This window comes from Anas acuta, chromosome 1 (assembly GCF_963932015.1).
Source record: "Anas acuta chromosome 1, bAnaAcu1.1, whole genome shotgun sequence".
NCBI classification, from domain to species: domain Eukaryota; kingdom Metazoa; phylum Chordata; class Aves; order Anseriformes; family Anatidae; genus Anas; species Anas acuta.
The window spans coordinates 113,960,774-113,976,271 of record NC_088979.1 but is presented as its reverse complement, the minus strand read 5'-3'; the positions used below and the strand labels follow the sequence as shown (position 1 = coordinate 113,976,271).

Below are 15,498 nucleotides of genomic sequence, written 5' to 3'. Positions count from 1 at the left end.
CGTCCGTCAGCGCGGCGGCCAATGGCGGGCCGCCTTACATGGCGGGGGGCTGTTGTGGCGCTGCCCGGCTTGCATGGCTCCGCGCGGAGCCGCGCTGCGAGCCGGGGGGGCCGCGCTGCCAGCCGGGCCGGGGGGCGCCCGCAGCCCCCAGCCCCAGCAGGTGAGCCCCGGCCCGGCGCCGGCCGCCGCTGCGGGGCTGCGGGGCTGCCGCCGGCCGCCGTCCCTCCCCAGCCCTGCCCGCGTTGGAAAGTTTGGGCAGGGGAGGACGGGTGGGTGCGCGGCTGCCCGGCGGGGAGGGCAGGGGCGAGGGGCGCGGAGCCGGGGGGCGAGGGGCGAGGGGCGGCGCGGGGCCGTGCGGGGGGGGAGCGCTGCTGGCAGCGCGGGGAGGAGGCAGGGGTAGGCCAGCCGGTGCCAGGCTGCGCTGGGAAGCAGGCACCTCTCGGCGCCGCCGGGGAGGAAGGGGAAGGAGGAGGAGGAGGAGGAGGAGGAGGAGGAGGAGGAGGGGGGGGGGGGGGGGGGGAGGAAGGCCGGCCAGCCATCGCCGCCGCTCGCTGCCCGGCCGCGGGGGGACCGGCGGGGGCATCGCGGGCAGAACCGAAACTTCATCCCCAGGGGGAGCGCCCGGCGGTACGGGCGGCGGGGACGGGGGCTGCGGGGCCGGGGGGGGACGCCCCGAAACGCAGCCGGGGGGAGCCCCCGGGAGGGGGTCGCGATCCGGCCGCCGGGCTCGGGGAGCGGGCGGGGGGGCGACCCCGGCGGGCAGGCGGGCAGGGCAGCGGCCGGGCTCGGCCGGGAGTTGGGCTCCGCGTTTTCCGGTAGGCAGCGGCGGAGCCCCCGGGGGGGCGGCCCCGGGGGGCGGCCCCGAGGGGCTGGGGGGGTGTCGGTAAGTTCGGGGCGGGGAGCAGCCCGGCTGCCTGCCTGCCTCCGGGAGGAGGAGGAGGAGGAGGAGGAGGAGGGTGGGAGGCAGGCCTCGGCCGCGTCCAGCCGTCGCCGCGGAGGTAAGTTGTGACATTGGGTGGTCGCGATGACAGAAAACTTGGCGGGGGCCCCCCCGGGCAGGGGGCGGCCGCCTCGGGGGGGGGCTCCGGGCGCCGCCGGCAGCCGGATGGGTGCTGCGAGATCGGGTCGCTGGTGAATTACAGAAAGCAGCAGCCCTCCTCCTCCTCCTCCTCCTCCTCCTCCTCCTCCTGCTGCTGCTGCTGCTGCTTCTCCTCCTCCTCCTCCTCCCCCCCCCCCCCCCACCCCCGCCAGCCGCTTCGCTCTTCCTCCTCTCGGGTTTATTTGCAATGTATGAAACTTGCATGGCCGTGGGGAGAGCCGATCCGGGCTAGGCTGGCGAGGAGGAGGAGGAGGCAGGGAGGCAGGCAGGGAGGCAGCCGCGCTAATCCCGGCGCCGTGCGGCAGCAGGTTTGCGTTGGAAATATCGGCGCAGCCCGGCGCCGGGGGAGGGAGAGGAGGGAGGGGAGGGAGGGAGGCAGGGAGGGAGCCGCGATGCGAGGGGCAGCCGGGGGAAGGCAGAGGCAGGGCCGCGGGGCTGCCACCGCGCCGGGGGGCGGCTTCGCCACTTTCTGATTTATTTCCCCGGTTTATTGTTGCGCCGGGGGAGGCCCCGGCGTTGTAAAAGTTGTTGTTTTTGGCGTGTGCGTGCGTGTGCGTGTGTGTGTGTGTGTGTTCTGGTTGTTGTTGTTGCTGTTGGGGTTTTGTGTCTTTTATTTATTTATTTTTTTTTTCTGGAGGTGAGCGAGTCGAGTGCGTGCCGGGAGGGGAGGCCGCCAGGCCGGCGGTGGTCACTGGGGCCTGGGGCGCCGAAACCATTGCCCGTCCTGCCGGTGACACGTCCCGGGCCCGCCGAGGGGACAGCGGGGGGGGCCGGCACCCGTGTGGCTCCCCCGGCGCCTCCTCCTCCTCCTCCTCCTCCTCCTCCTGCTGCTGCTGCTGCTGCTGCTCGCCGGTGGCAGCGGGATGATGGCCCGGGCCCGCGGGGCGGAGGAGGGGAGCAGCGGGCAGGGAGGCGGCCGCCGGCCGGAGCCCCCCGGGCGGGTGGAGGTGCGGGGGGAGTCCCCCGCGGCCCGGCCTCATCCCCGGCCCCATCCCCGGCCCCGGCCGGGTGCCCCCCGGCCCCCGGGGGGTGAGGTCGGTGCGGTGCCGCCGCTCCTCGCCTCCCCGCTCCAAGCAAGATGGACTCTCGCTCGCTCGCCTCTCCGCTGCCTCCCGCACTCCGCCGCTTCTCCCCCTCTCCCCCCCGGCTGGTGTCAGCCGCCGGGATCGACATTTTGCAACTCGGGCGCAAACTTGATGCTGGCCGGCCGCGGGCGGGGGGCGGGCGTGTGTCTGTGTGTGTCTCTGTGTGTGTGTGTGCGAGCCCGGAGAGGCACGGAGACCCTGCCGGCAGCGGCGGGCTCGCTCCATGTTTAATACCTTGCCTTGCCTTCCCTCCCCACCCCGCAGCCCGGATGCCGGTGGCCCTGCACTTCGCACGGGCGGCGGCCTGGGGCCCATGGCCCTGCCCCTGCCCCTGCCCCTGCCCCGGCTCCCCCCGGCCCCGCGGGGGCCTCGCCGGGACTCGAACCCGCGGCCCAGGCGGCGCCGGGCCCACCCGCGGCAGCGCCGCCGCTTTTGTCCGTGCCCCGGTGTCTGTGTGTCTGTCTGCGTGTGGCTGTGTGTCCCCACGGACACCCCTTCTGGCCGTGTCCCCCCCCTCACTCACCCCCCCCCCCCTTTTGTCCGCCTCCCCCGGGGTCTCGCCCCGCGCCCGCCGGGCTGTGAGCGATGCTGACGGTGTGCCTGTGTTTGGTACTTTGTAGGTCACTATCACATGACGGAGGCGTTGAGGCAGCTTCGTCGTCGTCGTCGTCGTCGTCTGGCTGTAATTTCCAGTCGCCTTCCTGGGTGAGTGCTCGGCTCTGCTCGGTAAGACGGGGCTCTTCTCGCCACTACATGCGGGATGGGATGGGATGGGATGGGATGGGATGGGATGGGATGGGATGGGATGGGATGGGATGGGATGGGATGCTCCTCTGCTCCCGGCGCTTGGAGCCGCTGCAGAGTTGGTCTGAGTGACCCCAGGATGAACAGGCTGCACCTACTCGGCTCCCCTCTCGCTTCCCTCTCTCCTTTCTCTCCTCCTCGGTGTTTTCTTTAAGCCTCGCTTTGTAAAGATGAGCAGGTAGTCGACGTTGGGCTGAAGTTCCGAGCCAAAGTAACGTTAAAATATGCAAAGTGCGATGCAGAAGCCAGAAACTCGCTGAGAATGCAAAGTCCTCTGAAAATTCAGCGGTGGGGAGAAAGCAGGGGAGAAATCAACAGTTAGGACAGATCATGGGAAATCTGTAGAGGTCGAGGATCAGTGAGAAGTTCAACGTCACCGCAGTATGACTCCAACCGAAGTTGGTTCGGTTTTCACACGTAAACAGAGTTAATTAGAATTCCATCCGTACTCCTCCTGCGTTACCGCTTCTTCTTTTGGCATTGATTAATGCAGGTACCTATCAGTCTGAAAGACGAATCCTAGTGACTGACTTACCAGTACTCCTAAGCTTTCCAGCACACAGCTTCCTCTTCTGTCTGTATGCTGCAGAAAAGTTTTGACACTTCTTAAGAGTTTGGCACTTCTTAAACCAGAGTGGACGTGGTAATTGAAACAGGAGGTTATAATTTTGCGGGGTTACATTCATGGATGGCAGAAAGTGAGTGCCACGTGAAGCGCTTTTCCTACAGGCGCCCGTGGTGGCACTGAACTGCTTTAGGCCCAAAATGGGGAAGTGGGAGGCAATAAATATATCTAAGTATTTTTTTTGCTGGTAGTTTAGTATACATAGCTGAAAACAAGACAAGACATGTATTTGGGATAAGCTTAGCCCTCATAAATGTGAATGATTAATAACATTCTCCTGACCTTTTCCAGTCTGTGTGTAGGAGACACAGGATAAGTGATGGTCCCAAACACTCTGGCTCGAAGGGGGCCGTTGGGAGCAGCTGTTCTGCGATACTGTGGCCTCAAGCCTATTCCTGGGGCTGGGATAACCACTGTGCAGAGGTGGTGCAAAGGGAGGGTTCTGTATGTTCTCCAGCTCCTGGAGAATTGCACCCAAATTTCAATTTTCCGCATTTTATGGGCAGCGAGGTTGGTATGTGTAGGTCTGAGGCTATAAACAGCAAATTAAATTACCAAAATTCTTTATGACAGACTGGTTGCATAGTAGAATATTGCTTTCTGGTTTATAGCATTGCTGACAAGGATCGTGTTCAGGGTAGAGTAATTGATGCAACAATTTTTACGAAGCAGGAACATGTTGGGAAATTCAAAAACTGGCTGGTAGGCTTCAAACTGTTGTTCAGAGGTGAATGCGAACACACTGATTTTTGGATGTAGCTTTCTGCATTTTCAGGTAAGAGTTAGATGAGAGAGCTGTAAGTATCAAGGGTTTCTTTCTTTGTTTGGAGTAGTAGTGAAAAGTAGCGAGCAAGAACACCTTGTGGACCTTGCTTCAGGTAGTCTCTTCAGTCCTTCGGCCATGTAGTGGCTTCAGCCTGCGTGATGGAGCCTTTTGGATGCGTGGGACTTTAATCCTAGAAGTGAAGCTGTGATCATAATCTCCCTACAGCTTGTAAGAGCAGTGGACTTCAGTTTTGTGCACAGTGCTAAGTGTATATCTTGCCTAATACAGCGCCGTCGTGAGCAAATGGCAAAGACCAGAAGGGTAGAGTATCTTTTTGAAGAAAAAGTCACAATAGAAGCTTTAGAGGAAGCTGAGAAGTACATTTCCTCATAGCTTAAACGTAATAAAAATAACATGGCTATTTAAGGGGCGAGCAGAGTTTTCATTAGATTTGTCCGCAACGAGAAACTTCCATTTACTGTAGGGAGCTCTTATTTTGGGAAAAGCAAAGACTTGTTTTATTACACAGTTCTCAGTAAAGTAGCTATTTGTGAAGGGAGTTCAGGAAGTCAGCCTTGATGTGCACGAGAGGGCTGGGTTCTGCTCTTGGGTAACAGGCACCAGGTGGGGTTCTGCTGTGTCGCAGCCTAAAAGGGGGACATTCCCTTAGGAAGGGGCCAAGTGAACAGTTCAGAAACTGGCCACGGCCTCAAAAGTTTGTTGCATACTACCCTTCCTCCCAGCATAGCGAGCTGATAACTGCTTCAAAGCAGACACACCATTTAGGGGACTCTTACGTTGGTTTTAGCGTTGGGGTAACTTCAAACACTTAAGAAACTTGCCCTGGATGGTTTTGAGTTCTTGGGGGCTGCTCGCTGTAAATCCAGCACCTGCAGGATTTCAGTTGGCTTCAGCAGGAGTTTCCTTTAGGAAAGGAGTGTAGGAGTGATGGTGAGAGGAATTTGTCTGTGTTTATTTTCCCATTCAAGGGAGAAGAACCTTTCTCTTTCATAGCTGTTGTGCATATAATTAGAGATATTCAGTGTCACGTTCTCCACATAAAGTATCAGAGGTAACTGTGCATTTACATTGTTGTTCCATCCAGAACAACTGTAATGCACTTTGTTCGTAAATTAGCGGGTCCACGGCTTGCGATCTATAAGCATGTGAACATGCTGAAACACATGGCACACCTTGTTAAACTCACCAATACGATTGCTCCCGTTCAGAACTGAAAGTTACTCCAGGCTGCTGCTGCTTGTGGTCTGTGGGCTGAGGATATGCAGCGTCGTGGCATGGGGCTTGTAGCAAAGTGTTATGCAGGAGGGAAACTTTGACCAAGTGGACTGGGGAGAGGTGCTCTTCCATCACAGGTGGCGGTGGGGAGCAAGCAGGTGAGGCAGGTGAGGTGTTTGCACGGAGGCTCTGCTGTAGTGTGAAGGCTGTAAACACACCTGCGGTGACATCCAGGTGACACGCTGCCTCTCTTCGGACAGCACGGTGCATGTATGCTGTTCAGGACTTCAAGTTTATGTGAGTCTGGTGGCTCCCAGATGGAGGAAGATGCTACAAATAAAAGCTGGAGCTGAACTGCAACTCTAGTCATAATTTTCGACTGCTACAGCCCATCTCTGGTCACCTCTGGCAAGTGATACAGTTAAAACCAGAGGCTGCCTGCCAAATTTTGGACCCAACTCGGCTCCTGTGCCTTGCACGAGGGTGGCCCGCTGCGGCTGCCGGTGGAGCCAGCAGCAGTGCCGAGGGCAGCTGGAGGCTTGCAGGGTCAGAGTTTACTCTTGGAAACTCAGCCATATGTCCCTTCTCCACCTGCAAATGGAGACTGATGGTACTTCCCCATATCATTAAATCATACGCTGCCCATATATGGGAACAGTTTACCTGAGTGAATTAGGTTTGTTTTAAAGCAGTATGGATAGTGCTTTGCCTCGCTGTAACAATTTATGCTTTCTTTATTACTTAGGAGTCTGTACAGCTGGCTTGACGTAATAGTCATGTGTATTTCAAAATGCTTCTTGAGGAAAGAACAGTTAAAAAGTCAACTTTCTGCTATAGTATTATCTTTATTCCTTTTCCTCCTACTTTTTCCCCCTCATTCTAGCGGTGTCATTGTCAGAAGTTTTTTGTTCTGATTAACTTCAAAAGATCGTTAGAACTGACTTCTGTTTTTTCACTACTACTGCTATTTTTTATTTTATTTTGTTTTTTTAAAGATTGGTGATAACACCCTGTTTCTATCGGAGAGCAGTGTGCTGAGCCTGGTACCAGTGGCTGCATGTGAATTTCACAAAAGACTCCCACGGCTGTCGCTCTGCTTGACAGATTTCAGAAGGGGCAAGAGCCGAACCAGCGCAAGGGTTACTCAGGTTTTAGGAATGGATTGATGGCCTGCTGTTAAACTGCACTGCTTTAAAATAAGTAAATAAATCACGCCCTCATCTCTGAACGACGTTGTTAATAACTGGCAGGTGTAGGCATTGCCCAGTTCATGTGCTGGTGTCCTGTCTGGCAAAGCGCGTAAGCCATACTGTAATCATGCACCCCAAAACAAGGAATAATCACTTTTATCCCTGTCCTAGGCATCTGAGATACCAAACAGTGAGGCAGCAGAGGCTTGCCTACAGTCACTTAGCAGGCTAGCGTGAGCAGGGAATGCAATAAAATCCACATTTGACTGCTTGGTCGTGTCCTTTCCCTTGGTGCATGCTGCCTCTGAACCTTGCCTAGTAAATGCTTGTCTTGACAAGTGAGTAGTCTCATTGCCAGGTGGGCATCTCTTGTTAATAACCACCTTCCTTCATAACGCTACTTTTAAAAAATAAATTAGAGTAGTGTGAAGTTGCCAACTGCCAATTCAGTGATATTTATGGACAGGAAGGCCTGAAGTAGAAAGAGAGTAAAGTAGGAGGAAAGCTTACTTAGAGGTTTTGCCACTTAATGTGGTATTTAAGCCGTTGTGTATATTACACTATTTAATGCTAACTAATTAATACTAACTTCTCTGTGTTAACTTTATAATACAAGTTATTGTTTTTCAGGGGGAAATTTCTTTAAATATGCGTTGGTCTGAAGGGTTCTGTATAATTAGATCAATATTCATAATCTAATGCTGAGTCACAATTAACTTTTTTATGGAACATGCAATTGACAGAAGAGGCTGCTCTGGCACTCTGGCCATATTTTGATAGATAGGGTAAGTTACCAATGTAAACTCTCATTTCTAAACCCAGTAAACACATTGCATGCTGTAAGATTTTAAGATTTGCTGGAAACAAGTGTTTCACTACTGTGAATGTGAGTTGGCTTTGATTTTAAAATAGAGCTCTTGAAGAGGAGAGCCAACTTCACTGGGTGCACAAGTATAGACCTAATTGTAGTATTCTCACAGTGGTGGCAGCATTTTATTATTTTTAGTATTTATAGATGTGATTGCGTAAAAGATGGATCAACAAAGAGGAAAAGCACGGTTTTGACACTTTCCAGTGTTCCTGCCTTTTCCTTTGTAGGACGCAAATGCATAATGTAATAGCAAGTCCTTATAAGCATGGACAATTCAGCATGTGAAAATAAACTAGCTTCAGGCATCTCTGTGTACAAAGAAAGCGAGTACAACAAAATTTCAATTTTTAGCGAGAGGAAAGAAAGTTAACTGGATTTGGTGAAATTACACGAAGGAAATCACTTGCTTAGGAAGCGTGGAATTTCTATCGGCAGTCTTCCACCCGGTTGTTTCAATGTAAGAGATTTTAGAAAACGTGGAAATCGCTGCGAGTAAGAAATAGCATTTTAGTGACCCACTGTGGTACTGAGGGTCTCCTTCAGCAAAACTGAATGAGATTCAGAGGACTTCTACAACACGGAATCCACAGCACTTAATTCAGGTGGAAGCTCTCTCGACAAGAAGCTTAACAAATCCTGTCTTCACCTTCCCCTGCTGGGTGAGGGGAAGTGGCAAGGTGCTTCATCCCTGTGTCTGCTTTTTGTCTTTTTTTTCTGGAGGCAATACATACGTAGCAAACTGTTGGGGAGCCTGCTCTGAGGCACTGAAAGCACGCTGACCCTGTGCCCTGCCGTGGAGTTGCTCTCCTTTCTCCCCGTGTCGGGGCAGCACCAGGAAGGTTTCCGCCATCCGCGTTCTCAGGAGGGACTTCTCCAGGTCCAGGCGCACACATGAAGGCCGGCTCCTTGTCAGCGCTGATGACAGATGAGTTGGCCCATGGCAGGATTCAAGTGAGGAAAGCTTAAACCTGCTCCGGGGCCCCTGTTGGGCTGGGCCACGTCTTGGTGACTGCGCTGTGCGGCTGAGCAGCACCGTTAGCAGGAGGGAGACTGCTCAGTGTACTTCACTGCTGCTTGGCTGGTGGCTTCGAACCCATACCTTTTAGTTATTTCCCCAGTAAGTCTTTTCCTGCCAGTTATGTAAGGATTTTTAAGCACGTGCGTTGTCAGAAGTCATCTTTCTTCTTTTTTCCCTCTTCTTTCTTTTTTTCCCGATTTGTACCCACATCCTACACAGACAGGAATTACCTGACAGCACTAGCGAGAGCTCTTGGGAGTGGGTAAGGCCTGGCACGTCACGTGGTAATAGTTGGGATTGGCTTTTGCAGTAATATAATAAGTCTTCGGACTTCTGTGAAACAAATTATCCTAGGTTTTTGTTTCAGTGTGTGACAAAGTGTGTTATTTTGTGGTCGTCAAAACAATATTTAGGAGTACGGCATCATGAGAGATCTGGAAGTGAAGCTTAGTGAAGAAAACCTTTGTAGAGAAAGGAGGGAAAATTTGATTTCTTACCTCTTTCCGTCCTTTTCAGTGTGAAATAACTCCACAAAAGTCAGCAGAGCCAAAACATTGGGACATTCTGCATTAAAACCCACCCGTGAAAGTTAGGAGGAAGTTGCTTTTGTTGTTGTGTTGTTGTTTGTTTTGCCAGGCTGATGAAAAGGGCACTTTTGTGGTTGGACATGTTTGGTTTGCTTTCCACAAGTTTCCTTTGAGCTATAGCAGATCTATAGTGAGCCGCATCGTGCTGGGATTTCTTTATTATTTTTTCCTTATGGGGCAAAGCATGGGGATGTCTGTGTGTCCTGTGCTTAGTCCCGCAGCTACACCTGTGCAACTGGATTCCTGAACAAAAAGCCAGCAGCAGAGCCATGTCAGCAGCGTGCACCCCTTCACAGATCTGCCCGAGGTTGCTGGCAGCCTGCAATTCCTTGGGAAAGCTGCAGATTTTGCATTATTCTTAATTATTGATGTGCAGATAGTCCTGCCGGGTCATGCGCCCGGTGCGCTCGGTAAGCAGTACACGAGCTGACGGGCAGCCCCTGCCTGGCGGTGAGCAGCAGAGGGAGGGCTGGAAGAGAGGCAGCGCTGAAACGAGCAGAGTTCCCTTCGTGGGGAAGGGGTGGAAGAGGCTGGAGTGTGAGAGTGCTGTTTAGGAGGTGTACCTCTTCTGGGAAGTGTGCAGTTACTGCGCGGGTGTGTTTGCTTCCCGAGTCTGTTATGTGGCTCAGCAAGGAAAACGTTCTGATGCATTGCAAATCAATGGCCGAGGAGTATGGATTGGGGAAGAAGCAGTATTGTTCTTTCTCTTTGCAAAAGGTTTCTTTGTACCCAGATCTCACGTTACGTAGTGCAAATTGCCCACCTGGCTCAGTTCTTGAAATCGGTGAAGGCTCTGCCACAAACTTGAGAGTTGCAGCACTTGTGTCATGTTTGGACGTCTGATAATTCTTTTTTTTCTTTAAGTAAAATGTCTCTATTTGTATTTCTTCCCTCTAATTTGTTTGGGATACTCTCTCACACATTGTGCTAAACATCAGTCAGTCATCAAGGGCTCGTAATGCATTTTGAAATAAGTATGCAAAATTGCAGCACGATCCGGCGCTGATTATAGAGCTATGGCATAGGAATTAATAAGAAAATAAAAATAGCATCATTAATTTCCAGCTGCTTTTGGAGAAACAGAGGTGTTTGTAGGGGGAAATTCGGTGTCTGCAAAATGAAGAGTGACAAAGCTGGTAGCGAATACATTAAAGCAGGTAACTGTTCACACTCTGCACCCTCTGTTCCATCGATTGAGAAGGTGTTCAGTGCCTGCAGAGTGAGCAGAAGTTCCCGTGTCCCTCACCGAAGGCTGTTGGACTAAATAAAGAGCACAAGCGTCAGAACCAGAGCAAGGGGAGGAAGTTTTCAATTTTACTTATCAGTATAGAAAACCTTAAATAAGGGAAGTAAAGCATGGACGGCTACGTGGAGCTGTTGGATGTACGTGTCCCTTTCCCAGTAACCCAAAAGAGCTGCCTGCACGTGTGTCAGAGGATAACTGTCCTCGGCTGTTCCCCTCACTATTAACTCAGTATTTTCCTTGCACCTCTACGTGCCTGCCTCTGCGTTGTTGCAGAGCACCGGCTGCTTGCATGGAATAATTTTGATGGCTGAAAGTTTTTCTGGGCAAAACCTGATGCTGCAAGAGCCCTCGCAGGGCCTCAATGGTTGGATTCATCCAGAGCAAGCTGTCAGAGGAGCCTGGACATGTGGCCACGGACTTTGCCATCTCCACATACTTTGCTGCTCCTGCAGGCTGCCCGTCCGTTCAGGTGGGAGCTCCCAACACCCACCAAGCGTTCCTGGTTTGTAAGTGGCATTGGAAGATCTGCCCCTCGGAGAGACACGTACGGAGGACACTGGTTGTGTATCCACAGGTGGCAGCTGACTCCTGGCAGTGTCACCAGCCCGCAGGGACACGAGGATGCTGGAGCTGCTGTGAGGAGCAGACAGCCTCGTCTTGTCCGAGGGCTGTGCTGCTGCTCCCTGTGCCACGGCGATGCGGTTCCTGTGTGCAGCCCTGGCTGGCCCCACGGGGCTGCCTGCGGAGTTCATTGTCGCTCTTCGATGATGGGAGGTGGGCAGCCAGGACAGGCACAGGAGGTGAGGTGGGTGTCACGGACGTCCCCGTGCAGCTCTGGTCTCCCAGCGAGGACAGTACCCGCTCTCTGCCAAGGATCCTGCAGGAAATCTGGGTGGCTTTTGGAGCGCTGTCAGACTTTGCAGACATTGATGCCCTGCTTCAGCCCTGCTCAGGGCAGGCGGAGTGAAAGCGGGGAGGTTTTTGCACTCCAATTTCCTGGCCTTTGTGAGCCCCTGGGTGCATGCGTAGCCTTGGCGTTCCAGTTCTCTCTAGCGAGCTGATTTGAACTTGGTTTAAATTGGTGCTTTTAATCTCATTTTGCTTTGGTATTTTTGTATTTGTTTTCTCAGAGGCAATCTCTATTGGTAGACGACCGTTAAAATGCATTGCTAAATATAGCCTTTACACTAAATTTGGCACTTCTTTTTTGTTAGTTCAGGGGCTGCAGTGTGTGCCCGCACGTTTTCTAAACGATTGCGTGGCTTACATGCATTTATTTAGTTTGCAAAGTTTTCCTTTAGGATGTGACAAATCATACTGCTCTTAGATTGTGGCCTTTGAGTCCTGTGTGCTAAGGTAACACACGTGCACACTCGCACAAGTTAATGCAAATAGTGTTTGCACGTAATGTTTTAAACAAAGTATTGTCCCTGAGAAGGTAACAGACCCTGATGTAACCAAACCAAGCTTTTAGACCCGGGAAATCTAATCCCTGTCTGTTTTGCTTTCTCAGCTGAGAAGGAAAACATGCTTTCTGGCTTTTTCAGTTCCCTGTTAGTTTTTCAACTTCACCCCAAACTCCCTTAAGTGACTAACTTGGCGCAGAGACATTTTCTATGCAACTGCAGGGGTAGTCACTGCTTTCAGGTAACCTCAGTCTAAACCTAATTCTTGTTCCTGGTACTTTGAAGACTGCTTACCTGTTCAGTATTTGAACTTTATCTACACTGTCGAAGTCAAACATCTATAATTTTAATTTATTATGAATTGAGTTATAGAACATTACAGTAGAAAATGTTTTGTTATATTTTGTTTTGTTATAAATTGCAATTAAGCATGCTTTATTTGTATACATTCAGCATCAGTAACATCAGATTTAAATTTGAGTCTGATTTCTTTGTTTAGAAAGGATTTTATTTTATCTGTTTCTGTTAAGTTGAATATGTTTTCTAAGACAACTTCAGTATCCAATAGCCGAAGTTTCTGCTTGTAATAACAGATGTATCTTCCCACATTAAGGAATGTAGAGTAACTCACTAGATGACACTGGCTGTATTGACTGGGGTTTTTTGTTTGTTTGTGGGAGCTGGACACTATTGGCTTCTAGCAGGTACAGATCAACAGATATTCATCTGTTTACACAGATATATGATTAAATTTAAAAAACAAACAAACAAAACAAAACAAAAAAACTAGCAACACAACTAACCCACAACTGAAATGATTATTTTAAAGTTGCTGTGGCAGTCTTCTAGACTGTGAGGCATGTGACTGTGATTTTAGTGTCGAAGGAGGAGTTTATAACTTCCAGGAATGATTCTAGCAGCACTGCTGTCCAGAAATCAAAAAGTGAAACCAAGTTGGTTGCTGAGTCCATTTTGCTCAGCTTCTCTGGTGTATTAGATGAAGAAAGGGGTTTAAACAAAGAAAAGCAAATGTCACAAACTCTGTGGGATAGCAGGGGTAAAGAATTCCAACCGCCACCCTACCAAAATATTAATAGCATCTTGACAGAGTCAAAGAGCTTGATAACATGTATTGACTCTGCAGCTCCACGCCGTTTTTTTCTGCGGCAGGGGCAGTGCGTAGCAGTACGTGTGGCTATTCAGGAATGCAGATCCAGGCCTCAGGTAGCGGAAGGGTTGTGCTCAGAAACGTGGAGTGTACCTGAGGCCTGGTGGCACAGTTACACAAGCTATTTGTATATTGTGATTTAGCTCCCCCCCACCAGGAGGAGGAGTTGCACACTTCAAGAACTGTATTTTATGGCCTTCCTTCCTCAGCGCAAACAGGTTTTGTGATCTTGTCTCTGTGTCCTGTTTCTCCACACTCTTCTGTACCAGTGCGTGGGGTATGCTGAGTAGCAACAGTTGTGTTGGGGCTCTTGTGTGACTAAATGCTAACGTGTAAGGTTGGGAACCTCAATAGCAATCAGTAGAAAATTAAAGCAGAGGTCAAAATGCTCTCGTAAGTCACAAATGTTTAGAACAGTCAACGAAAAAAAAAAGAAATGGGAAAATTACTGAATATTATCTAAACTTTTTCATTAGACAGCATGCCAGAGTAAGATGAATCACTCATCCTGAAAGGGTCGTCGTTTTCATTCTCACACGCGTTTGGTTCAAGATCAGCAAGGAAATAAGCAGTCACGCATTTTAGGCAACTTTTCTTGTGGAAGCCGTTGATTGCTGAAGCATTTGTGTGTTATGAAAGTGCCTTGAAACAATTAGCTCTTGTTTAGCATAAGTGTTTTAAACAGATCGCTTCAGTAATGTGGCTGATTTTATAGTTATTGCATTTCCTTAGGATTGAACTAGTCTTGTTCTAACTTGCATTTTTCCTCCCCCCTTACATATGTGAAATGCTGAGGCTTTCTTCCCTTTCAGAAAAGAAGTATTTGAGCCAAGATTTCCTTGGGAGAGCTGGTATCTTTTGAGGGAGTTCTGCCAGAGATGTCTCAGGGAAGCCCGTTCCTCACACGTGTCCACCAGTGCTTTCCTGGTGGCATGCACTGAAATGGGCTACTGGGCAGGCTAAAAAACCATACATATATGGTTTGTATAACATATATGGGATGCATAACATTCACCTGGGTCTGAATTCTGACTCGATGCGAGCTCGTGCAGTTGCGCCGAGGCTGTAGGAGCAGAGCTGGGCTGTGTTTGTCGCGGAGATTCTGGCAAAACCAGCTAGGAGCACTGAGTGCTTAAAATGCTGCTTAACTGCTTGGGCAACGCTTGGCTGGGAGAACGAGGCACCCTCACTGCTCTGCGGCTCTGTTTCGGAGGGGGAGAGGGGTTGGTCCCAGCACTGCAGGCAAAGCTCGCTGCCTGCAGGAGCCGTGCTGCAGGAGGGCCCATCGCTTGCTCTGCGTTCAGTGAGAAGTCTGATGTTGACTTCAGTGGAATAAATGTGGACTTGTGGCAAATGCCTTCACGGATCTCACTGAAGAACTTATTCTTTGGGGATCGTCTGTGCTTTACCTGTGCAATGATACCAGTTATTGGTGTGAGTATCACTGTAGCACAGCTGTGGGTTGAAGTACGAGCAGGGATACAGTGAACTTGGAATGAAGGTACCGAATGCCCTGGTAACATTTTCAGCTTCAGAGACCAGAACAGGCTGTCAAATCCCCTCTATAGGGTGTGCTTGCGTTTCTGTAAGTTTGCTTTTTGGCCTGTGAAGGTATGCTGGTATAACAACTGGCATAAAAGTGAAGCACAAGCGCAGATAAATCCCTTGGTAGGTGCCCACTACTGTCCTGGTCGTTGTTCTGATCAGGTCCTGCTGTAGCTGAGGCAAGACCTTCTTCTAAGGTAGACAGTGTAATGCCTGAACTACACTCCCAACACTGTTAGGGGCAAAGAAGAGTGATCTTCGAGTGAGTTTCTAGTAAAATGTGTATGTACGATGCACTGAATTAACTTTTTGGAAGTATGACCTGGGGCATATGCAATACTGTATCTAATACAGCTCACTGTTTAAGTTCAAATATTTTCAGAGGGATGGGTGAAAACACCTCCTGCTTCTGCATTTATACTTTAGCAAGCAAATGAAAGGTTAGAGCTTCCTTTTAGGATTCAGGCAAAGAGAAAATTGTGCTGATAGAACGGGGCGGGGGGAAAAAAACTGACCAATTACGCAGTTTTACCATTAACTTGCTTCGTGATCTCAGGCAGATCGCTTCTTTCTGTTTCTGTGTTTACGAATTGGGGTGGCGATGGTTTTGTCCTTTGTAAAGTGTGATGCTATCTATGCGTAGAAAAACTGGATACTGAGTAGCAAAACAGAAAGTAAAGAATTGCCCAGACTCTTTTTTTTTTTTTTTGTTTTCCACCATATGTTTGCTCCATAACAAGGTGCAATAGCAGTTGTATCGATAGAGCTGTTTTCTAATACTTAGAGGAAAACTTTACACCGAGGCTTAGTTGGGTTTAAAATCTGTGACGATTTTTAAAGTCTAGAAAAGAT

General features: G+C 50.6%; 1 protein-coding gene across 32 annotated transcripts in view; it reads left to right on the top strand.

Moving 5' to 3' along the window:
- The window catches only part of BBX (BBX high mobility group box domain containing), a 147,872-nt gene that overhangs the window by 271 nt on the left and 132,103 nt on the right, over positions 1 to 15,498 (top strand). For 10 of the 32 annotated variants that reach the window (XM_068694084.1, XM_068694040.1, XM_068693923.1 and 7 more), the window contains one exon: positions 2,805 to 2,910. Coding sequence is in view for 2 of the 32 variants with exons in the window: in XM_068693950.1 (XP_068550051.1) it covers positions 39 to 160; positions 2,805 to 2,910 (228 nt within the window). In the remaining 30 variants the exon portion in view is untranslated. Of the gene's footprint in view, positions 1 to 9; positions 161 to 514; positions 628 to 859; positions 999 to 1,233; positions 1,408 to 1,704; positions 2,047 to 2,804; positions 2,911 to 15,498 lie in introns of those variants that run through there. The other 22 variants (XM_068694066.1, XM_068694167.1, XM_068693985.1 and 19 more) reach the window with 13 other exon arrangements.